Source organism: Ammospiza caudacuta, chromosome 20 (genome assembly GCF_027887145.1).
Source record: "Ammospiza caudacuta isolate bAmmCau1 chromosome 20, bAmmCau1.pri, whole genome shotgun sequence".
In the NCBI taxonomy this organism is placed as follows: Eukaryota; Metazoa; Chordata; class Aves; order Passeriformes; family Passerellidae; genus Ammospiza; species Ammospiza caudacuta.
Genome location: NC_080612.1, coordinates 1,805,898 through 1,830,535, shown reverse-complemented (window position 1 = coordinate 1,830,535; position 24,638 = coordinate 1,805,898). Strand labels below are relative to the sequence as shown.

At 51.1% G+C, this 24,638-nt stretch overlaps 1 protein-coding gene across 1 annotated transcript in view; it reads left to right on the top strand.

Moving 5' to 3' along the window:
- RNF43 (ring finger protein 43) overlaps window positions 1-24,638 on the top strand; it is a 55,548-nt gene that overhangs the window by 22,926 nt on the left and 7,984 nt on the right. Inside the window, exons 2-7 of the mRNA XM_058817942.1 lie at window positions 16,461-16,583; window positions 20,739-20,813; window positions 22,131-22,262; window positions 22,768-22,869; window positions 23,548-23,703; window positions 24,212-24,314. Of these exons, the coding sequence (XP_058673925.1) occupies window positions 16,461-16,583; window positions 20,739-20,813; window positions 22,131-22,262; window positions 22,768-22,869; window positions 23,548-23,703; window positions 24,212-24,314 (691 nt within the window). The remainder of the gene's footprint in view (window positions 1-16,460; window positions 16,584-20,738; window positions 20,814-22,130; window positions 22,263-22,767; window positions 22,870-23,547; window positions 23,704-24,211; window positions 24,315-24,638) is intronic.

Here is a 24,638-nt window from a genome sequence, read left to right as displayed (position 1 = left end):
ACACCCACAGGCTTTCCTGGGTGCGGGACACAAATGGGACTGGAATGGATCCGCCCCGGTTGGACTGCTCAGGATGGCACAGCTGAGTCTGGAGATGGTGGTGGGCCTGTGGTATTACCTGTACTAGGATGCAGAGACTGTCAGGAGGATTTCAAACCATTCTGCATTGTTTGGGGGGGGGTTGTTTGCTTTATTTTTCTTTTTTTTATGTATTTGTTATTTTACTGAATCTAAAGGACTTTGAAGGACCTTGGTCTTCTTGGGAAACAGATGGGGCTGATCCAGAGGAGGACTAGGTGCCCAAGGAAGGATGTTTCTTCCTAGGTCTGGAAAATCTGTGCACATGGCTTCTCAAACTCAGTGTTGATAAGCAGATTCCTTGCTCCTAAGGAACATGTTGTGTCCCTCCTCAGGATGTCTTTTTTAAATTGTTGCTACAGCATCTGCAGAATGGCTGCATCCAGGGCAGAGGATTTGTTGGGATATTGATAAATATAAAATAATAGGTGGGTGGACGTTCCTGCCAAGATCTGGCATTGTTGCATGGAGGATTTCTTCCTCCTGAGCAGCTTTGAAGGATGCCCAGGGTGGTTCTGAGCAGCAGGAGGGAAGGATTTGGGTTTGGGTGGATGATGGGGCTGCTGAAGAGCACATGGGGCAGGTGGGTGATGGGGAAGAGGTTTGTCTCTGGAGGAGGGGATTAGTGGGGTGAGGAGGACAAGGTCTGTCCAAGGGTGCTAATTGGAGGAGCAGAGCCATTTCCCGTGCAAGGCAAGGCAGGGGCTGGTGAGCGTTGTTGGAGCTGCACACACAGAGCTCTCCTGCTCCCCAGCCTGTACAGACAGGCCCGTGCTCCTCAAAGGAGGGATCAGATTCTTGCCCTCCGGGGCTTTCCAGCCAGCTCGCAGTTCAGAGGAGTTCTTTCTTTCTCTTGCTGTTCACGCCCCACAAAGAATTTTCTATCAACAAAAGAAATTGTTTTGTAATCAACTTGATGTTCATCCCCAGTTCTGGGCTATGAAAGGGGTTTTGAAGGACCAGGGAAATGGAGCCTGGAGATTGTGGAAGAGGACAGCAGACAGTGCCACAGCCCAGCTGGGATGGGGTAGTGGCATTCTGGGGACACTCCAGAGCCACTGAAACTCTTGGGTGCATCTCTGAGAGTGGGAGCAATTGGACAAAATGCAAAGCACAGGAAAGGAATGATCCCTGAAAAGAAAGCATTGGGGGATCCCTTGTGTGTGCCATGGTAAGCTGAGAAGGCTTCTGCAACTTTTCTGGCTGGATTTAAGGTCTGTTGGGTGCTCCGTGGCATGAAGGTCCTTGAAATGTTGGTTGTGGCTCAGGCTGTGCCTCAGCCAGTGTGACCATGTCAAACTCAGAAGGATTTTCTTTGAGCATGGTTTGTTATCATTCCAGGGAAAAGCCAGTCCTGTTAAACCTTACTTGATGTCAGTCCTGTTGTGAACCTTCTCAGGTCAGGCTAGGCAGAAGAACTGTTTTGAATTATCTGACCTCAGGCTTTTGGAATTGAATTATCTGACCTCAGGCTTTTGGAAAGCAGCTGTTGTGTCCCTTTGCAGTACAACTGTCCTTGCCTGGGTCTGCAATTGTGGAGTCAATATTTTTTAGAGAAAGATGGAAACATGGGCTGCCTCAGGAGCTGGACTCCATTACCTAACTAGTTTTCTTGGCTTCCATGAATGTGTCCAGAAGCCAGTGAGTTTGGAAAGAAATTTTTTTGTGCTTACAAAAGGCAATTTTTAAATGTCGAAGTTGAAAGTACTTTTTCTTAGTTAAAAAAGAAAAAACATCATCACTGAACCATCCCAAACTGGCTGGGCACAAAACTGCCTGAGCAGCTGAGCTGAATCTGTGGCACCTTCTGGAAGATTTTTTAGGGCTTTGAAAGGAGCCCCATGTTTGTGTTGTATCTCCCAGGCAGGAGCTCACACTGACCAACACACCGCAGCCTTTAAGCTGTTCGTGTCCAGATTGTTTGGTTAGTTAATTCTAAACTGACCGAATCCCCGTATTCAGAGGAATTGCCACATCATGGCACTCTGGAAGTGTCCTGTGGCACTTGATTTATAGCAACTAAACAGCAGTGGGGTCGGTGGTCAGCTGGCCACTGAGCAGGAAGCTGGATGACAACAAGAATGAATAGTTTTCCATGGAAGCTGGAGTGCCTGATGGCACTGGGAGGTGTGAGGATGGATCAGCCTCCAGGTTATTAACCATGGAGATGCTCTCAGCATTTGCTGCCAGTGCTGATAGCCCAGGGAGCAGATGGAACATGGGTTCATCTGCCCCATTGCCCACCAAGCCGATCAGTTTGGCTGGGGATGAGGGAATTTGATACAGTTGTACAGAAGCAGCATCTCTGCACGTTTCCAAAGCATGAGAAACAGCCATCCCTAGACAGATCTCTGGGAGAAGCAGCAGTGTTTGGGAATTCCCCACTCCCAGTAGCAGAAGAGATTGGTGGGAGCAGGGAGATGCTGGGGTTTGTGCACAGCAGTGGTGTTTGGGCTGTCGGGCTGCCCACGCTGCAGCACTGTCAGAGCGGTGGGGATTGATCACAGAGCTGGGAGAGAGCTCAGGCTCAGAGGAGTGGGGAGGAGGGGCTGTGCCGCTCCTTAGCTGGATTAGATCCAGCAAGGAAGGTCACTTTCAGCCTATTTTTTGGTATTAGAGAAGGATTTGAATGCTCCTGCAGGAAAAGTGCCACCCCCACTACCACACAGCAGTTTGTCCAAGTTGACCTCGGTGGTTTCCTGCCAAAAATACCTGTGAACAATAATGACTTGTTAATGATTTATCCCTGTGTTCTCAAGTGCTGCACTGATTCCGAATACCACAGAAACCATTGGGACTCTTAAGGTTTTGGGCACAATGGCTTTTTGTCCTTCCCCTGTGACAGAGATGCCAGTTGCGTGAGGGAACCAAGGGCTCCGTGTACTGGGCAGTGTAAATGCACATTGTTCAGCGTGACTTTAGGGAATATTGGTGGGAAAAGCAACTGCATTGGGCCAGGGCAGAAATCAGCTGGGCTGTAACGCATGATTGTCCCTTGCAGGGTTTGCAGAGTCGTGAGCAGTCACCAGCAAGTTCCCCGTGGTGCCAGCACGGCACAGCTGGACAGAGAGTGTGCTCTCTGCAAAGAGCTGCAAATCCACGTTGTGTGGACCTGGTGTGGCTCTGGACATGGGATCCAGCACAATAAACTCTCTCCTTCCCTGGGAGATGGGCACCTGCCATTTTCCCAGGCCATCAGGGCAAGAGCGTGGAGGTTTTATGGCATAGAGGGGTGAGGTACAACACCAAAAAAGATCTTCCCTGTGCTTCCAGCATGGCTGTGCAGTAAACCTGCCTCTGCCATCCTGCCTTGGGAGCGGGAGCACCACAAGATGAAAAGCAGCAGATAGAGAGGGAGAATCTGTGATTGCAACAACCACCTCCACCCTGCAAAACCAGGAGAAAAGGCAGTGGAGCCAAGGAACCAGAGTCTGCATGAGTGAACTCAAGGTGTTCATGGCTCATTTTACACAACAAAGTAGAGTTTCAGTGCTGAGCAGCCAAAGCAGAAGCTTCAGGCAATGCTTGACTCTCCCAGTGGTCTTTGTATGGCAGGGGCCAGTGTCATTGGTGAGAAAAAAGCAGAAAAAAGCAGAATTGGCAGGAGCCAATGGAGACTCCATCCATCATGTCTCCTCTGCAGGAACCAGGGATGCGAGCAGGAGACCTCCCTCCAGTAACCAGGAGGACTTTCTCCTTTCTAAAATTTTTTAGTCTGATGTACTGTGGCTCCAGATGTCCTCATTATGCCAGCACTCATCCTGCTCTCCAGGATGGCAAGGACTGGATGCTCCAGTGGAGGCTGTGTCACAGCTCACCTCCTTTCACTACCCCAAACAAATGGGCTGTGAGTGGCTCCCTTCCCATTCCTTGCAGTAAAACAGCTGGTATAGCTCAGTGATTTCAAAGGAATATTTGATGAAATTATTGGGATCCTTGAATGAAGACAGTGGGTAGGGCATCCACTGGATCTCACTCTGTTGAGCAGGGAAATTATTTCACTTCTTGCCCTGTTTGTCCTTCCTCCTGTGTTCACTGCTCTGTGCTGCTCTGGACACAGCAGCAGAGATGCCTGAAAATGGAAATTTCTCCACATTTTTGGTCTCAGTCTCTTGAGTCCTGGGGCAAGACTTCCGTCATCCCTGCCCCTAAGAACCTCCACATGGAGATTTGGCCTTTGGTGATGAATGCTGGAGTTTCCAGAGGCTCCCAACAGGCTGAAACTAAAGGAGGAGTTTCATGCTTACCTGCTTCAAGCTCCTTCCAGTATGCCAGCTCAGCTCTTTGAATGTCTGTGACACCTGGTCTAGTGGAAGGTGTCCCTGCCCTTGGCAAGGGGTGAAATGAGATGGTCTCCAAGGTCCCTTCCAACCCAAACCATTCTGGGATTCTGTGATCTTCATTGGCTGGAGTCCCCCAGGATGCAGCAAGGATGGTAACAGAGTTCCCTCTTGGAAGTCTCCTTCACTCTCTTCAGTCCAAGAAAGAGTATTTTATTGACTTCTCTGAAATCCTTTATTGAGATCAATTGCAGGGAATGTTGTGGAACAAGTATAAACGGGCTAAAAGGAAATAAGGTGTGTTTTTGAAATCCTTCAGGCTGTTCACCAGCTGGCTCTGGGTACACTTCCAGATCAGTAAGTCTGGTAATGCTGGGAAGGTATCCCAAGTGGAACACCAAGTGGAAAACCGCTCTTTGAGAGGTCTCTGTTGGCCTGTGATGGGTCACAGATTCCCAGAATCCCAGAATGGTGAGGCTGGAAGGGGCCACCATGGGTCAACTGGTCCCAACCCCTGCTCAGCAGGATCATCCCAGAGCACAGGGCACAGGATTGTGTCCAGGTGGGTCTGAAATATCTCCACCCCATCCCTTGCAGCCTATTCAGGACTCAGGCACTGCCCAGGGAAGAAGTTCTGTATCATATTCAGGTGGAACTTCTTGGGCATCAGCTCCTGCCCAGGTCACAGACTTCTGTCAATTCTGGGTCTGATCCCTTGGGCCTATACTGAAATTCTTGTTTCTGCCCAGCATCTGAAGACATCAACGAAAGAAATTTTCAAGCAATTTCACTTCTGCTGTTTAAAGTGATGCAGCCCAGTTTGTTGTGTGGCCTCAGGAAGAGCAGTGAGTGTAGGTTGGAAGTGAGGCAGGAGTGCAGCCCAGGCACACCACCTTTGGTGCCTCCTGCAGCAGCAGATGAGTTCAGCATCCCCAGGAGCCCGGAGCTGCATTCTTGGCATTCCTGCAGCTCCTTAGATGTCAGTGATGTCATCTATAGCAGCCAGGGAATTGCAGATCCCAGAGGGCCTGAACTCATGTCTTAGCAGGCAAGCGTAGGAGGAACCAATTTCTGTCGTGTACTGCACTGTACCAGCAAGTTTCATTGAATCAAATCACAGCAAATGTATTTGCATCTACATTTCTGTCTTCTGGGAATACAGCAATGTCCAACAAGAGACGCTCGTGTCCTCCACCAGCCACTTGCTCATCCATGCTACAGAAAACTACATCTGAGCAATAAAACAGCGGGAAGCCAGTGCAGAGTGAGATTGAAAAGCAGATAACTTATTCCTTTAGCTGTTCAATCTTTGTTCTTGTGCCCAGGACCTGCTGATATAAAACATATTTCAAGACAGAACTGGTATGGAGTGAAGGCATCAGCCCTTCTCTGGAAAGCATCCCTTGATAACTCCATCTCTTGTCAGCCTGTGAAAGAGATGAGTTTGCATTTTTTTGTGCAGGACAAAATAGCTTGTTTTAGGAACACAGAAGCAAAATTTTAATTGAAGTTTTGTAATTTTATCACCTGGCATTTTGTACCACGAGCTTTGGGATGATGGCAGACCAGTAGTGTGCAGGCTCTTGGTAGGCACAAGATGCATCAGTTCCTGCTGCTGGTGTAGCTGGGAGTTTGGAACTCTGGGATGGACTAAAGCAGCACTTTTTTAAACAATGGTTTGATGGTACCTCAAAGCAACAGTGGCACAGTCTGCACATGATCAGCATTAAATAGCATTTCACAGGCTGAAATTTGGTGGTGAGGGAGACTGATGGGCCATGACACACGTTTCTATCTGAAATGGAAATCTTAATTTTTTTTCTAGTTGTATTTAGGAAGTTACCTCTGGCAGGACCTTCCAGGGTAGAGCATGGTGCAGAGATTCACTTCTACACCCACTGAGCCTCCCCAGGTGTATGTGGGTGCAGGACCATGGGTAGGACAGACCCTCCTCTGCAGCTGCGGAATTTCCTGCTCAGAAGCAGAGTTTGCTCTGCAGCCTTGGTGCTGCTTGAATGTGGCTCTGTGTTACTCAGCTGTAATTAGAGCAGCTTGCCAGTTCTTTATTTCATCCCTTCATTTCAGTGGGATTTCTAGATCTGGTGCAATTTGCGCCAGAGAGCTGGGGTTTGTTTTCAGGCCCAAATCTTGCCAGACCTTATACCTACGCCTGCATTTCTCCATCTACAAATAACAATGGAAGTGATTTTATCTAATCTCCCACCACCTGGTTTGCTCTTGTGCTCACTCTTAGGCATGAGGGCATTAAAAATGTTTTTGGCAGGAGGCACTTTAAGCTGTGTAACCACCTGCATTAACCCAACTACCCAGGCTATGTGTAAAGAACCAGGTATGGATGGCAGTGACCTCATGCAGGGAGGGAAACCTGGACAGCCAGAGCTCGTGGATTGTGTGGTGTCCTCTGTGAGGGAAACCTGGACAGCCGGAGCTCGAGGATTGTGTGGTGTCCTCTGTGAAGGGCTGGAAGGAGAGCAGCAAAGCCATGGCTGGAGTCGGGCAGGGAGCGGCCCACCCACCTGCAGCCCTGGGCACGGGGGGCTCCAGGAGCCCTCGGGCCTTCCTGTGTCTCTGCGTGACTTGTCCAGACCCCAGGACACCTCTCCCGAGCAGATCTGTGACTTTCTAGCTTTGGTTTCATGACGGAGCACCCAAGGCCCCTCCTCTACGCCGTCATTTCGGCGCTGCGCTTTGGAAGGACTCCAGACCAGCAGTGAAGGGCTCTTTGATAATATCTGACGGGTGGGTAAGAATTTTGGGCAGCAGCCAAGGTACACATTGCCTGTAATCGTTAACTCGGTCTGTAAACAGTTCAAACGGCACTGAAGAGGCCGTCAGTTATTACATTAGAGAGAAGCCTTTCATGTGCCCGCGCAGGAGCCGGAGCCCACAGCGCCGGCCCCTGCGGAGCAGCTCTGGCTGCAGGGCTGCAGCGCGGCCTGGCCGTACCGCGGCTGCTGCACGCCTGACCTTCAAACCCTCGGCGCTGCAGCAATAACTGAATCATTGCTTTCCTTTTGTTCTGCACCTGGCTCAGCGCTGGAGCCCAGCGAGATGGAGGGGGAAGGGATCAGGCAATGTTCCCCCCGGCGCCGGCCGAGAAGGTTCAGCAGGGCTGGCTCCTCCACCCCAAGCCCATCTCCTGGCTGCGGCTTTTCCCTGGGGCGATTCCTCCATTCCAAGCCCATGTCCTGCCGGCAGCTTTTCCCTGGGGTGACTCCTCCACCCCAAAGATTCCTCCATTCCAAGCCCATCTCCTGTCTGCGGCTTTTCTCTGGTGAGAACAGCTCCATATGCAATCCTAACAAACGTTTCACTTGTGAACTGTCAAAGCTTCCCTGGACCATTCCTGATTTCTCCCAACATGGCCGCAGTGCTGGTTCCAGGCCATGTCAGGGTCCTGACATTTCCAGGCAATGATGCTTCATCTTCAGAAGAGTTTTAGAGAATTTCCCAGTCCACATCAACCTGTGGAGAGCTCTTTGGTCTCTTTCCAGGAGCAGTTCAGCCCTCCTGGAGATGTGTGATGCTTCAGAAGAAGTTATTGCTTAATTTGCCCCAAATTTCTTGTCAATCTTTGCTCTTCTAGATCCACCTTCTCCTTTCTAGAGGATCAAGAATAGCATCAGTTGCCAAGGTTTTAACTTTGAAACCCATTGTAAAAAGCTGGTGGTTGAGGAAAAGTACCCAGTGGCTGCAGTAAAGTGATCTGGGCTCAGGTGAATCTCTCTATGTGGCCAATCACTGCAGGGCTGCTTGCAGGATTAGAGCTGTCTCAGGTGTTTCAGTTGTGGGAGTCCTCATGTGTTTGTGCCACCTCCGAGCTGTTCCCAAGGGACCTCTGTGCTTGGAGAGGTGAGAGAGCTGCCAGCACAGCTTGGGCTTTGCCAGTGCTTCAAGGGCTGCAGAGGGACAAGACTTGTGTGAGTTCTGTGGGACGGCTTTAACCTCCCTGCCGCTGCCAGCACAGTACAGAGGGGCATGTCAAAGAGGGCCTTCAAGGATGGAGATGGCTCCAGAGTGGGGCCAGGCTGGGCCCTCCAAGGTACTTGAGGTGAGCAGGTCACTGTGGGTTGGATGCTCTCCATGGGATTTGGGATCCAGACTGCCTGCAGAGTGCTTGAGGCAGAGAAGCATGAGCTGTTCTCCCGTGACTTGGGCCAGCTTGCCTTTACTTCCATTTAGTGCTGTGAGTCAGGGCTGACCAGACTCCCTTTGCCTTTGATACTCCAGCATGGATGTGTGGAGCAGAGACAGTTTAACCAGACATTGTTATGAAACTTTGCCAGAGGTTTCCTTGCCAGTCCATATAATCCTCATGGTGCCTGGGCCAACGGAAGTGTTACTTGCTTCCCTCATGTGGGATTTCTCTGTCCACAGGAGAACAAAATTCAGCAGAGCAGTCAGTGAGGGGCGTTTGAGAGTTTCCTCCAGCCCCATGGGAATCATTTAGGTTGGAAAAGCCCTCCAGCACCATCAGACCTAGCCTGTGCCTGATCCCCACCTCGTCACCAGCCCAGAGCACTCAGTGCCACGTCCAGGCCTTCCTTGAGCACCTCCAGGGGTGAGGGCTCCATCATCTCCCTGGGCAGCCCCTTCTGAGGCCTGACCACCCTTTCTGGGAAGAAAGTCCTCCTGATGTCCAACCTGACCTTCCCCTGGCACAGTTTAAGGTCATTTTGTCTTGTCCTGTCCCTTGTTCCCCAGGAGCAGGGCCTGACCCTGACTTAGCTTTGAAGTCCTTTCAGGGAGTTGTAGAGAGCGACAGAAAAGATCCAGACCACCTAAACTGTCTCATCCTGCATGTGTGATTATCAAATAAACATCCCTCTTGGGTTCCGCACTGCTCTTCATTGCTCACCAGCTTGGGAATGAAAAGGAGAGGGAAAACCAGTAATTTCTTGATTAGGGCCTGATTTGTTGTATCAAACCCTCAGGCCTTGCTGACCCTTGACTCGGGCCAAAGGTAGTGAAGTTCATGAGCATGAGTAAGGGCACGAGCACAGGAGTATTGCACAGGCACCTTGTAGGTCCTTTGTCTCCTCTCCCACCTCTGGCCATTCCTTCAGGGGACTTGGATGGTTGTCTGAGCTGTTCACACATTGAGGTAGGACCTGAGTCTCTCTAAGAATAATGTATCTGTTATCAGTGAATGTGTTTGTCTGTGACTCACATGTGGGTAAGGTGTGTTTGCTATTATAACAGCTCTTGAAACTTTATGCAGGTAAATTAAAACAGCCCCATATCCTGATGGCTGAGCTTCATGCCCAGGAGTCATGGAAATGGCACTTTTCCCTTGGGCCTCTTGAAACCCTCTGTTGTTCTTTTCCAGCCAGCCATTTCCATCTTCTTCCTGGCTAAAATCCACTTCATCTCCCTGCCCTGTCCCTCCTCATCCTCCCATGTCCTAGCAGTGTCCCACAGCACTTTCCAGCTCTGCTGTCAGTGTGTTTCAGCCTCCTGGCAGCATCTCCTGTGCCTGTGGTAATGTCCTGTCATTCCTGCTGCTGTCTCTGTGAGTAGAGTGGAATGATCTTGGGGTAAGAGTGGCTTCTGTTCAGCTGGTAAAGCTGGAGAGTTCAGGTAAACTGGGAAGAGCCTTTCTTACAGCAATAAAGACATTCACACATTTCTCACAGCAATAAAGACATTCACACATTTCTCACAGCAATAAAGACATGCACACAGTATTTTTCACGGAGTCACAGAATCACTGAGGTTGAAAAAGACCTCGAAGAGCATCAAGTCCAACCTGTGACCAATCCCCACCTTGTCACCCATCCCAGAGTCCTGAGTGCCGTTCCTTGGACACCTCCAGGGATAGGAACTCCACCGCTTCCCTGGGCAGCCCCTTCCAATACCTGACATGAAGAAATTCTTACTAATGTCCAACCTGAACTCCCCTGGACACAACCTGTAGGTGTTTCCTCTTGTCCTGTCACTTGTTTGGGAGAAGAGTCCGATCCCCACCTGGGTCCACTCTTACCAGGTTGAGCTTTGGGGCAGGCTGGGAGAGGCAGATCTGGTGTCTGGGCTGTCCCAACAGGGCAGTGTTGCTGTCAGGAGCATTCTGCAGTGACTGAGAAGTGCACATGGTCTGTTCCATCCCAGCTGTGCACAGTCCCTGGAGATGTCCCTCGTGCCAGCAGCTGGGACACTGCCTATGCTCTGACACCTCTGGGAGATGCACTGTGCAGGTGCAGATCTGGCTTTTAGAGCTGAGACATCTGCTGTGCTCCTTCCCACAGGAATCCTGTCTCAGGTGCCCTGTTTCCATTTCCTCATAGATCCAGCAGGGGATCTTGCCCAGTAATTCTTACATCCAGGCTAGTGTTGGCAGCAAAGATGGAGAGGGTGGTAGGAGAGCACTTCCACTTGCCTTTTGAAGCCTACAAAAGAATACAAACCTTAATTACCTCAGAGGCTCACTGCCATAATTCCAGCAGGGAAGAGGTGTCTTGAGCCATACACATCCACAAATCCAGTAATATCCAGATCCTGCCTCAGAAGCTCATGCTGGGTGACAGTGACATGAGAGCTGGGTGAGGCCAGAAGTGGGTGTCTGCTGTGGATGCATGGACATGGCACTGGGATGTCCAAGATGCTCTGTGTCACCAGAGGTGCTGTTGTGGTGCCCTAGGCTCCTTCATCCCCTCACTGCTGCTTTGGCTGTAGCTCATCTTTGGAGGAGACTTTCCACAAGACATTTCATCCACTCGAGGCTGTGGTGCCAATGGCATGTGGAGAATGGTCCTGGCATGAGATGGAGTGGTCCTGGCATGAGCTGTGGTAGGGGAGGCCCTGCTGTCCTGAACAAAGTCCTTGCACCTTCTCCTGGCCCTGCATGTGTGAGCATTCCCTCAAGGTCTTGCATGGGATTCTGCCTGCTGGAACACTGGCAAGAGGAGGGGAAGGAGAGCTGGTGCTGGGACACAGCCAGAAGTCACAGTACTGTCCCACAGATAAGGCAGCAGCTGGCTCTGCTGGTGTTCTGGGCACAGATGCTGCCCTGGCTCTCTGGCACCAATGACCACAAATCCCAGCAGTATTCTGGAGTTTGGTGCCTCGATGAAATATTCATCGCAAAAGTCTTCTAGTGGGGAGGTGAGTGTGCAGCCCATGGTGCTGCCTGGTGAGTGCAGAACCTTATAAGTGCCCCAAAATGGGCAGAGCGCAGGCAAATCCCAATGAATAATCCTCTGCAGCCCCCTGACTGCAGCAGGCTGTGCCCACAACCAGGCTGGTGTCCCCACCTTTGCATTTAACAGCTCTTCCTGATGTTTTGATCCAGGAATTCTTCATATTTTTAATGAGTTTCTGTATCTTTAACATATCCCACCTGTAGTGAGCTGAAGAATTCTTGTTCACTTAATCACTTGTACAGAAATCTCTGTTTGAGATGGAGTGAGCAGAACTCCTTGTAACAGTCAAAATGTTGACACACTGCAGCTTTATCTAGTGGATTTTCATTTTTCATTTGTTTTTTACAGTAATGCCTGTTTGCTTTTTGACTGCTTTGGGTGATTCAACAACAGTTTCCATAAAACTCCACTGTGACTTCAAGCTCTTTCCTGTTCATTAACTGCTCACCTAGAGCTCATCTCTGTGTAAAATACCTGGATATATTTTTTCATATTTGCATTTCTTAATATCCTGTATCACTCCATCACTCATTAGCATGAGATCCTTTGCTAGACAGTTTTAATATTTACCAGCTTGGATTTTTATGTGTTACTGAAGAGTTCGGTCATTTCACCATCCCTCTCATTTTCCATGTGGTTTGTGAATATTTGAACAACACTGTTTGCCTTGGGACTGTGCTGGTGAGTTCATTGTAAGGGCTGCCCTGCTTTCTTCTCTTTTTAGTCCTGAAGATCATAGAACCATGGAATGGTTTGGATTGGAAAGGATCTTAAAGCCCATCTCGTCCCACTCCCTGCCATGGGCAGGGACATCTCAGGCTGCTCCCAGCCCTGTCCAGCCTGGCCTTGGGCACTGCCAGGGATCCAGGGGCAGCCACAGCTGCTCTGGGCACCCAGTGCCAGGGCCTGCCCACCCTCACAGGGAACAATTCCTCATTCCCAATATCCCATCCAGCCCTGCCCTCTGGCACTGGGAGCCATTCCCCCTTGTTCTGTTGCTTCAGGCCCATGTCCAAAGTCCTTTCCCTGGGCAGTACTGCACAATATTCCATCGTCTTTCATACCCTTGACCTTGCAGAAGAACAGAAGAGACACTAGAGTCTGGCATTCATGGAACTACCTTTAGTCCCACACTCACTGACTGCTTTGAGGAGCCCTGTGGCTCTGTGAACCATCCCTTTCCTTTTCCAAAGCTCTGTTAGTTCTTCCCTTCTCTTCATTAACCTGTTTTTGTAACCTGGCTTTTCTTTTGGCAGGGAAGTCAGCATTATCAATCTGCCATTCCCTGCATTGCTCTTGACTCCTTCAAATGCATTTTGGTATTTGCTGCCTGCAGTTCTTCAGGGATTGTAGTCAATGTAGTGAAGAATTCAGTCCAGGATTTTTCTCAAGCCCTTTGGTGAACACTCTCCTGTCCTGTTCTCTTCCTGTCTTTTCCATGTCAATCCTATCTGTTGGTTATACCATTTCTCCTGCCACTGCAGATCAGATCAAATTTTGATTCCTCCCCCATGAAGAAAGCGTGGGAAGTGCTCTGAGTTCCCCTTACAGGGAAAATGAGGATTTTCTCCAAGCCCTTTTTCAGCCCTTGTCCCTCAGGACTCCTTGGTGAACAGAAATGTTTAAAGTCTCCCTGGGGAGGAAAAAAAAAATAGCACAAATAATTTCTTTTCTATGGGCATGGTTGATTCAGTGAGAACTAATAGGCTCAGGCTGGAGCAAAACCAGTGAGGTACTGCAGTACACTTTGTGATGTGGAGGAGAAGGCAGTTCTGCAGTGAGTGAGGAGTCTTCCTTTTTGGAGGTCTTGAAAACAGGTTGAGCAAGTGTCTCAGAGGAATGCTTTAGGTCTGGCTGATCCTGCCTTCAGGCAGCAAAGTGGGCTAGATGACCTCTCAGGGTCACCTCTTTTCCTCCTGTTTTGTACATGAAGTTCCCAAGTGGGAATTGTGCACCTCTCCATGCCTGATTCCCCAAGACCTTTCCCCATGTTTCTGCTGCTCAGTGCAACCTGTGATGCATGCTGGTGTGAACTTCAGTATCTTAGGAATAGTACTCTGGACAGAAAAGGTAAAAAATAAAGAGAAGCCATAAGGTAAAGAAAGAATAAACCAAAAAGGTGATATCAAGAAGATGGGGATGAGGAGGAGCTCTGTGTCTTCTCAGAAGACGTGACAGGTGGGATGTGGTGACAGAGACAGATGGAGTGACAAAGCCAGGGGTCACAGGTTGGCCGTGTCTTACCAGGGCCAGGGTGAGGACAGAGCTGCCGGGCTGAATTATCTAAAAGTGTGTCCAAACCCTGCCAGCTGATCCCAGCCCATCACTAGGATCCCGGGAGCACAGAGGCAGGCAGGGATTGTCCTGGGAGAAGGATCTGCCAGAACAGCAATGTATCTTCCACCAGGGAGCCCTAGCTGGAGCAGCATCATAATCCCAGAGGTCCCTCTGCTGCCTGGGAGCCCCTGGGCAGTGCTGGAACAGGAGTGTGGTGGGATTTAGGCAGCATGTATGAAACCTCTCTGATTTTGGGTATGAACATACCCCCTCTGTCCAGCAATGGGATTTGTTGTCTCCTAGATCAGATAAGGGTTTGTAAGGAGCTGTTGCCCCGTGGCTGTGACAGTCGGTGCTGCAGAAGTGCCCGGCCTGGCAGAGAGGGGGATGCCATGCCTGGGAGCCCACCTGCAGCCACAGACCCAGGAGGGAGCAGGGGATCCTGACTCTGCAGCTGCAGCCACACATGGGGCATGAGTCCTCTGCGCTGAGAAATCTCATAATATTTGGTTTTCCACATCATCCTTAGGCTGTTTTTCGAGTCTGCTCTTGTCCTGCGAGCGCAGTGTTCAGCCAGGATCCCTCACTCATAATACCAGGGACAGGGCAGTGGGAATGCCAAGAAATGCTGTTGAAGGATGTAGAAAGTAAGAGTCATGTCTTGCTGCTGTGCTGCTGGTGGGGTTGAATGTACAGTAACAAACAGAAGGAGCTGAGGGGAGGAGAGGAAAGAGGTGGAACAGAGATGAGTGGAGTGTGTGGCTGTGGCAGATAGTGCCTGTGTCCCCAAGCTGGCCCTGGGCGTTGCAGGGTGCTGAGAAGGCTCCTGGGCCCAGCCTCCAGCCTGATTGTGTCTGTGAGGGACCCAGCACAGAATAATGAGGGCCCACTACTCTGCCTCAGCTCCATGGATAGCTGCCCTTGTGGGAAGGGTCTCAGGTGCAGGTACCAGCAGGTCTTCTCCAGATTTATCATCTGGGTCTTGCTCCAGAGCAGCTGCCAGCATTTTCCATATGTTCCCCATGCACATTTGGAGGTGCAGCAGCTTGGCCCGTTGCTCATATTCCTGGTGTTCATCATTAATCATGGAATGGCCTGGGTTGGAACAGACCTTAAAGCTCATCTTGTTCCACCCCCTGCCATGGGCAGGGACACCTTTCACTATCTCAGGTTGTTCCAAGCCCCATCCAGCCTGGCCTTGGACTCTTCTGGGATCCAGGGGCAGCCACAGCTGCTCTGGGCACCCTGTGCTAGGCCCCCTCACCCTAATGCTGGCATGAGGCCCAGCAGTCCTGGTCACAGAGAGGCTGCTCTGAGCTCAGCACACAGGGCTGTCACTGCCCTGTGAGTGTCACAGCCAGGGTCAGACGCAGCTCCAAGGTCCTTCTCAGCTCCCCCAGCTCCGGGAGCAGCCCGGGGAAGGCTCCAGTGGGGTCCCTCCAAGCTGTTGGAGCTATCCTGAGACACACTCTGCATTTCCTGCTGGGTGTTTTGCTGTGGCAAGCACATATGAACCCAAAGCCATGATCACATCCTAAGCCCACCTCCCAGGCAGGCAAGCAGGGCACAAAGCGAAAGCACAAAGTTCTGGGTGAATCCAGCGGGATCAGGGCACTTGGATGCCATGTCGGTGTCGGTCAAGGCAGCCACCTGTTGGTGCTCCAAGGGAGCAGGGGCTTTTTGGGAGCTTCCCTGACTGCTCCAAGCCATAACAGATCTGATTGCTTCCCTAAAAACCTGGATTTATAGAGTTTGTGGTGCTTGGCTTGGTACAATCGCACTCTATCTGATGTCCTGTGGTGAAGTCTAAGTTGTAGCATCCCAGAATGGTTTGGGTTGGAAGGGACCTTAAAGATCATCCAGTTGTCCCCACTGCTATGGGCAGGGACATCTTCTACTAGACCTGTGTTTTGACAAAAGGATACAAACTTTTAAATATTTCAAATTTCAGTGAAACCCTTTGCTTTTACTTTGGATTTTTTTAATCCAGAAATGATTAGGAGTTGGATTCAAACTCACAGACACAGACATTTGCACTAGGCATTAGCATAAGTTGGTCTCGATGCTATCACCCTAGGATTTGATAATTTTAACTTACTTTCATAGTTTTGTTAGACCTGTTCTTGTTTTGATGCCCAAGACTTGGTGCTACCAAAAGCAACTCTGTGGCTTTGTGGTGCCTCCCAGCCCTGCAGTGCTGGGTGGTTGTGGATGTGGGATTGGTGCTGAGTTATGTCACTGCACAGGCAGCAGAAAGCATCCCCGTGGCTGGCAGCAACATTCCTGTCACTTTTCTAGTGGGTATAACCCTGGTATGGAGGGGGTTGTGTGCCAGCCACCTTCCTGGGAATCCCAGTGCTGGGGTTCAGGGGAGCACAGCAGGAGCCCATCGAATGTGTCTCCAGCTCCAGAGTCCAGCCAGGCTCTGGGGGGTGGTTGGAGTGGCTGGGGTGACACCCAGCTTGGGCAATGAGTGTTCTTTTGTGTCTTTCAAGGCCTCACTGGCTCGGGCAGGGCCATGGCATGTAGCAGTGTTATGGTGACACCCTGCAGGTGGGGGTCCTGCACCTCTGGGCAGGTCTAGAGGGTTTTGCAGGGTGGGCTTGAGCCCCCTTTGCCGTGCTGGGCCCTGGGATCTGAGTTTCTCCTTGCTTTTGTCCTGCAGTCCCACCCACTATCCCTGTGCAACACCAGCGAGGATGAACACACGGAGTCGGGATTCATCACCATCGTCAAGCTGGAGCAGCCGGACCGGGATCCCAACCCCTGCCTGTCCCTGGCCAACAAGGTAGGTTCAAAATGCCTGAAATGGCATCAGCCTGGGAAGTGAAACCTGTGGTGCAGCAAACAAAATGGGAGGAGGAGGCAGCAAGGAAAGAGCTGTTGGGAAGTAGAGAAAAGGACAAGGACAGATCAGGGTCCTTGGCAGAGGCAGTCCTGGTAGAAGGGGTCCTTTGGGAGAGATGCTGTGCCAGCCGTCCCAAACACCCATCCCTTGACCTTTTGGACTGCCTGATTTTGTAAAAGGTGTGGAGTTCCCCCTAGCCTGGCAGCTCTGGGATGGTCAGACCTTACCCAGCATCCCACACTCTTGGCTGCCCAGTAGCCTTGTGCCTCTCCTGTTTTACAGCCTTACGTTGCTTTCTGGTCTGTGTGATTTGTGTTTCTCTGTGTTCTCTGGCCTGTGGGAAAACATGGACACAGAGAACATCTTCCATGGCTCTGTTTCAAAAAATAATGCTGCAGTACTTCACTGGATGAGGCATGGGAAGAGTCAGTGCTGAGCAGTGAGATAAATGCAGACCAGCTGAACTAGAGGTGGGTCACAACTTGTTAACAGTTCATGCCCTGGGAGATCTCAGAGGTCTTTGGATCAGGCACCTCAGTGAAACAGCACTTCCTGTGCCAAAAGCTGAGGTCAGTGGTCCAATTCTCTGGTAATAAGGAAGTCAGGTAGGAACAAGGGTCATTTTAAGGCTTAAAATCTTTGTGATTCTGATCAAGTTGCATGGATAAGGATGACATTGGTTTTTTCTTTTGATTGTCTCTCTGCCAAATGTTGACTATTTTCATGCTTGTGCAGGTGTTGTACAAGCATGAAAATCCCCTTGTTCTGCTCTTCTTGGCTTTACTTGGATTGCCTTCAGGTCATTTCACCCTGTTGCCTTCCTGCTGGTGGTGACGTGGTGGGGATGGGGACAGGGTCCTTTTCCATGTTCCCTACAACTGAGCTGAAGAAGGCAGGCAAAACTTGTACTCAGTGTTTGCTCCTGCACAACAGGGTTTTTTCATGGAGGCTGTGGCATCAAAAGTAAGGAAAGGGACATGATGCCATGGTGGATTTGCCATCCCAGGGCTGGTTCCCCCTGGCTGCACAGGCAGACAGGCAGCAGTACCTGTCCTTTCCTGGGTTGCCCCAGGATGTTTGGGCAGTGCAGCTGCTGTGGAGGATCATGAACAAGAGGACGAAGCAGCTGCAAAGGTCCATCTTCCATTTCACAACGTTCAAAGGTTTCAAAACTTAGGCCATGTTGGATGGCGCTTGGAGCAATCTGGTCTAGTGGAAGATGTTCCTGGCTGTAATGGGGTGGAATGAGATGAGCTTTAAGGTCCCTTGCAGCCCAGACCATTCTGGGATTCTGTTTTGCTAGTTTTGTCCTTCATCTGTGAGACTCTGGTCGCAGCACTGGAAGTACCAGTGTGTTACTGAGTCCAAGGATCAGCTGAGGAAGGTTGGCACGGGGTGGGACAAGACATGGGGCATTGCTGCACTCTGCTCTTCCACCTGGATCCCTTCTCCAGGACTCATAACCCCCCAAAGCAAACAAACCCTCAGTTCACCTGTACACTGTGTTCACTGGCCATCAGTCATCACTACTCTGTTACCAGAGCCAGATCCAGCACGGGATTTTGATACCCAGCAGTTGCAGTCCTGCAGGTGTTCGTGCTCTAAAATCTCGCCAAGGGAGGCTCACAGTTCTTCTCCCATGAACAGGAGTACTTTAGCCATGAAATTGAGCAGATGCTCCTTAAGCTGGCAGCATCCCTGGGCCCTGCCTTGTATCATGGATCCTCCATCCCCTGCAATTCCTCCCTGTCTGCTTCTCCAAACTGCTGAAGCCTCTGCCAAACTCCCTCCCTCTAACATCGTACAGACCAGAGAATCACAAACTGGTTGGGACTGGAAGGGACCTTAAAAGATCATTGCATGCTGAGCTGCTGCCATGGGCAGGGATGCTGAGGTCTCTTCCTCAAAATCCCAGGACCACACTCCTCCTCTGGATTAGGGGTGTAGCTGTGGGGTTTGGCTGGTGCTGAGTGGAGCTGGAACCTTGTTTTCCTGGCAAGTGTGTCTTGGGGCAGAGCTTTGCATGTGGCATTGCAGGGCTGTATCAACGATGATAAAAATAGCCATGTGCAGAGTGTTATCACAACCTCTGCTTCAGCTGTCACCCAGCCAAGCCCTGCACACGGACAGCCCTGGCCAGCCCAGCACAAGGAGAACTCCACCAGTCACCTGAGGCACTTCCCTGCTTCCTAAATTCTGTCACTGCTTCAGCTTCCAAAGCTAAAACCAACAGGGAAAGCATTAGAGGAGAGGAAGGCATGGGAAGGACCTCTGGAATCAATCAAAAGTGATTTATTGTTATTTCTGATCATAATTTGTAAATTTTTTTTGGGGGGGGGCTTTATTTTTATTTCTGAATGAACCTGTGATTGCAAGCCTGGTTGTCAGACTGCTGAGACCTCCAAAATCATCTATAAATACCTGTTTGCACCAGAGGGAGCTCAGCTGTGCCACATGGCTGAAGAGATACAGTGCAAACACAGCTAACACTGGGAAAATTACTGTATCAAGCAAATTGTGAAAGGCTTGAACAGAATTACAGAGTATCTTGAGTTGGAAAGGAGCCCCAAGGATCACCCAGTCCAGCCCCTGGCCCTGCACAGACACCCCAGCAATGCCTGGGCATTCCTGGGTGCTCCTGGAGCTCTGGCAGCCTCAGGGCTGTGCCCATTCCCTGGGCAGCCTGGGCAGTGCCAGCACCCTCTGGGGGAAGAACCTTTCCTGAAATCCACCCTAAACCTCCCTGGCACAGCCCCAGCTGTTCCCTGGGCCCTGTCCCTGGTCACCAGAAGTTGTATCCATTGCAACAGGAGTCAGAAAGATGTTGGGAAAAGTCACTTGTCCAGTCTCAGTTGTTCATTGCCCCATAGTCAGTGTCTCTAGCAGGATAAAATCAATGTAGAGCTGTTTGTTGTTCATCAAGGCCTGACTATGGGATGGAATTCACTCCCTGAAAGTCCTCTTCCCCTGAAAGTGCTGGCAAATACTGAGGTTCCGTCGATCCTAGGCAGGACCCAGTTCTGATCCCTGTCTCGAGCCTTGATCCCACTTTTCCAGCTTCCCTATGAGTGTTAAATCCTGTCAGCAGCTCAGAGCCTCCACCTCTGCCTGTTGCTGACCACCTGCAGCTCCATTCCCATCCCTGTACCCAGACCCAGGCCCGCAGTGCTCCTGGCCGAGGTGACCCGGGAGCAGGGATGGATCTGCTGCCCCCGGGCCGTTTCGGGAATGCATCCCCGGGATGGAGCTGCTGCCCCCGGGCCGTTTCGGGAATGCATCCCCGGGATGGAGCTGCTGCCCCCGGGCCGTTTCGGGAATGCCGCATCCTCGGCCCAGCCGGCTCCCGGGGCGGGCAGTGCCCCACGGCCCCGCCGCCTTTGGCAATGCTGCTCCTATTTGCCTGGGATCAAAGGGCTTCGCCTGAGCTACCGGCCCAGCCCAGCCCTGCTCACCTTCCACCTCCTGGGGCTGCCTCTGCCTGCCTGGAGGGCTCCAGGGGCTGCCTGGAAGGAGATGGGTGACCCTTACCTCATCAGGGTGGCATGTGTGCTCGCCTGGGTGGGTCTCTGAGCTGTCCCTTCCCGAACTGCTAATCCTAGAGCAGACCCGGCTCCACCTGAGCTTCTCCCTAACGAGCAGGGGGAACCAGGGAGAGCAGCATGAGTGGGAGTCAGGCCCTCTGACAGCCCTGGTGGTGACAGGGGACCTGTGGGAGTTTCTGCTGTCCGTGGAGGTCAGGAGGGTTAACGGGGCTGCACATCGCTCCCCAGCAAATCCAGCTCTGAAACAAGGGAGCAGCTGGCATGTGGACAGCTGAGGAATTGTTGGGTTTCTGTTTTGCTGTGGCTGCAACATCACCAAGTAGTTCACTTCAACAGCTTTAGGAAGAAACCACCCATGAGCTGCAGGGCTCTGGCAAGTGTAGGTACTGCAGCCCACCACAAGTCAAAAACTGAGGTAGGAATGGTTTCCTCAGTCCAAACAGGTGCTTCTTTCTCCTGGGAAGAGCCCAGGAGGCAGACATGGATCCAGTGGCAGGTGTGGACACAGGGTACAGTACAGAATTTCCACTGAAGCTTCTGTTGTTTTGGACAGGCAAAGCTGGCAGGGGAGCGTGGAGCCCGTGCAATCCTTTTTGACATCACCGATGATGAAAGTGCTGCTGATCAGGTACAGACCCCAGTGATACCCTCAGCTAAAACACAGTGCTCCTGTCTCATCCCAAAATGTGCTCAGGGCAGGACCCCCTAGCCACCAGTGGGAGGTCCCAGGATGCTGCTGGTGTTGGGTGTTGGCTCTTACCCTACACAGACACTTTCCATGGCACATCCATGCTCTTTAAAGACATTGTCTGGACAATCAAACTTTTCTGTGAGGAGCTGGATGTTTCCTCTTGGGAAATCATAAATTTCCCCATCTCACATAGTCCAGACAGCCCAGTGTACCTCAAGAAAGGTGATTTCTCAAGTTTCCAAGCCAACCTGCTTTTCTGTTGGTGCAGGTTTAACCTTGGTTAGGACACCTCCAAAGGTCCTTTTCCCGAGCACTGTTGTCATCTCTGGAAGGGAATCAATTCCCCATCCAGATAATCCAGGGATGTCCAGCTTTAGGTAGGGAACAGACAGGGGAGCTGGTGCCTGACCTCATGCAAGCTCTGGGCTGACTCCTTGCTAGATCCATCCCTTGTGGCTCCTTCATGCACTTAGATCCTAATTGCTGGTGCCAGAGAAACACGGCAGCAAATGCAGGTCCCTGAGGTGATGCTGAGGTTGCTCAGATCCCAGTCTCTGATCCCTACCTCAAGCCTTGGCTTCCACTTTTCCAGGTTTCCCATTTGGTACACAATAGCCAAGAGCATCAAATCCTATCAACAACTCAGAGCCTTTGGCCTTGCCTTCATGGTCTTCTTGACCATCTGCACCTCCATTCACATCTTCATCCCTGTCCATCGACCTTTGGATTCCCCCAGGATATGGGAAGGGGTTACTGGGTCTGATGGCCACCCTGATCCAGGTCAGGTGGAGGAGAGCAGACTCAGACACTTGCTGAGCCAGCCTGGACCACAGTGTGACAAGCAGAACAAGCAGAATGTCCTTACGTAGGAGGGGAATGGGATGTGTCCAGAGCAGAGGAAGCATTTCTCTGGTGAAGGCAGCACTTGGCAGTGCTGTTGGCACTTTCACAGAGAAGAGGAGGGACCAAGAGCTTTTGTACAGGGGCTTGAAAGGAGCTCAAGAGACACCAAGAAATGGGTGGTTGTGCATGAGGAGTCACCAGCAAGGAAAATACAGAAATCCATGCTGGAAAATTGATAAAAGAGAGATTTCCATCTGATTAATCATAGAGGGATAGTGTAAACTTGGGGGAGCACTCAGTCTCTGAAGTGTTGCACAAAACATCATGAGGAATGGACTTGCCTGGGAGGCCGGGATCATCCTTGTTTCAGGCTGTGCTGGATCAGCCCTTACTGTGTTTGTTTCTTTGCAGCTGAGGAAGCCCAGAGGCCTGAGCCAGCCTGTGGTCCTGATCAGGGGCCATGATGCTGAGCTCCTCATGGGCGTTGTGAACAAGAACAGAGAGGCCCACGTGAAGATAGAGGTCAAGGAGCCACCAGCTTGGGTGAGAGACACATGATTCCCACTGCCTCCTGTATCCTCCCTCCCAGCCTGCTAGGCTTTCCCAGAGAGGCTGAGCTTTCTTCCCTAAGGATGGAGATCATGGCCTGTTGCAGGAGTCTTTAGCATTCAGACCTGCTGCAAGTAAAGGCTCAAAACCACTTTCAGCTTACTTAGTTTCTTTTGCTTTAATGTCATGAATGAGGCAAGGGGATTCTCTGTCTCTTCAAGTAAAACCAAACCTTGATTTTCTCATTTTGTGCTGCCTTAGACTATGGTCTCAAGGCAGCTGAGATGCTTCAAGACTGAGATATTCTGTTCTTGTGTGGATGTGCAGAAAAGACTGAACTGTTTAATTTTACCTGTAAAGAACAAAGAGGAGGAGCTTGGCCAAGGATGATATTTCCCAAGACTGATGGTCCAGAAAAGATGGAGATTCCCCTAGCTTTTAACTCCCACCAAGAGTAATTTCCACACAAGAGTAATTTCTCTCCTATTTTATCCAACAGCCAGACTACGATGTGTGGATCCTTCTCACAGTGGTCAGCACTGTGGTCGTCATCATTTTGATTTTTGTTGTCCGCACAAAGTGCCAGCTGAACAGGACGCAGGTAGGGATCTCATGGAGCAGACGTGTCTGAGCAAACAGGAAGAGAAGGAAAGCAGGAACAGACACCTTTTGGGAGGGGAAATGGGCAGATAGTGATTGGACAGGGAGAACAGTTTTAAACTAAGAGGAAAGATTTAGATTAGATGTGGGAAGAAATTCTTTCCTGTGAGGGTGGGGAGGCCGTGGCACAGGGTGCTGTGGCTGCCCCTGGATCCCTAGAAGTGTCCAGGGCCAGGTTGGATGGGGCTTGGAGCAACCTGGGATAGTGGAAGATGTCCCTGCCCATGACAGGAGAGTGGAATAAGATGAGCTTTAAGGTCCCTTCTAATCAAAGCCATTCCTTGATTCTATCATTGTATGATTTAGTATTCTTAATAGAAATTAACAAATGAAATAATAATCTTCTCAGAGTCAGATGTATTTCCATATTTGAGACTATCCCATTTGTCCCATAGAGAGACAATCATTTGGGGATCAAAAATTCAGCACTGCTGAGTTACTTGAATATCTAGGGCCAGATGTCTCCCACTGGTGACAAAGCCTGCTTTGGCTGAGTCAGCTTAGACAGAAAGTCACCTCTGAAGATAGGTATCATCCCCAAATTTCTGATAATCCCATTGTGAATATGGGAGGGCAGAGTAAGGCTGATCCTCTCCTCAAGCCCCGTGTGTCTCTGCAGGACTCGGTGCAGCAGCAGACGCTGCAGGCCATCGGGCAGCTGGCCACGCGCCGCTACCAGCCCCGGGCGCGGCCGGCCCCGCGCTGGGACTCGGCCAGCAGCTGCAGCTCCGCCCCGGTCTGTGCCATCTGCCTCGAGGAGTTCAGCGAGGGCCAGGTAGGGATCTGAGGGATTTGGGCAGGATGCTGCACTCACAGCCCTGGCTTCCCTGGTGGGGGGGGCAGCAGTGGGAGCTGACAATGGCAGGAGTCGGAGGCCTGTGAGATGCTTCCTTCTGAACTCCTGAGTGCTGGAAAGGGATTGCATCCCTGGAGGTGTGCCTGCCCCTGGGCTATAAAGCCTCTGCTGAAGTCATGTCTCCAGGCAGGTCTCCAGCCGTGGCTGTGGGGTAAAATGCCTCTGTTGAAATAGGGTAAAATTGGGTTTGCTGCTCCATAGCACCCAGCCTGAAATCTTCCTATTCCCAAGGGCTTGAACCACTCTGGATGTTCACAGGGCAGGACTGGAGGTGCTCCACAGGCTCCTCCATGCGCAGTTGGGCTGCAGATCCCTCACTGTTAGACGTCTGTCTGTCCTTCAAGGCTCACTTCCATCAGGAAGGACCCATCCAGGTCTTGGAACATGGTTCGCCTTGCTCATGCTCCTCCTCTCCACTTCTTTCTAGGAACTGCGGATCATCTCATGCTCCCACGAGTTCCATCGGGAGTGTGTTGACCCTTGGCTGCAGCAACACCACACGTGTCCACTTTGCATGTTCAATATTCTTGGTAGGGCTCACACACGGCATTTCCTGGCTGAAGACAGGGTTAGGTGCAGGATTGTGCCCAGTAGCTCCAGTTACTCTTGGGAGATGGTCCTTGTGTCCCTGTGCACAGAGTGGACAGGGGACTGTGTGCATGGAGAGGAGTCCCTTGCCTGTCAGCCCACCAGGGTACAGCAAGGTGCTGGGCTTCAGCTGGGACCTGCACCAAGAAGAGGGATTCCAATCCTGAAATCTGTGGGGAAGGGAAGGTGGGATCTGGGGGTTGCAGGGGCCACGGGGAGAGTGTGCAGGACCATCAGGGTGGTTTGGTGGTGGCAGCAAGGAGTTG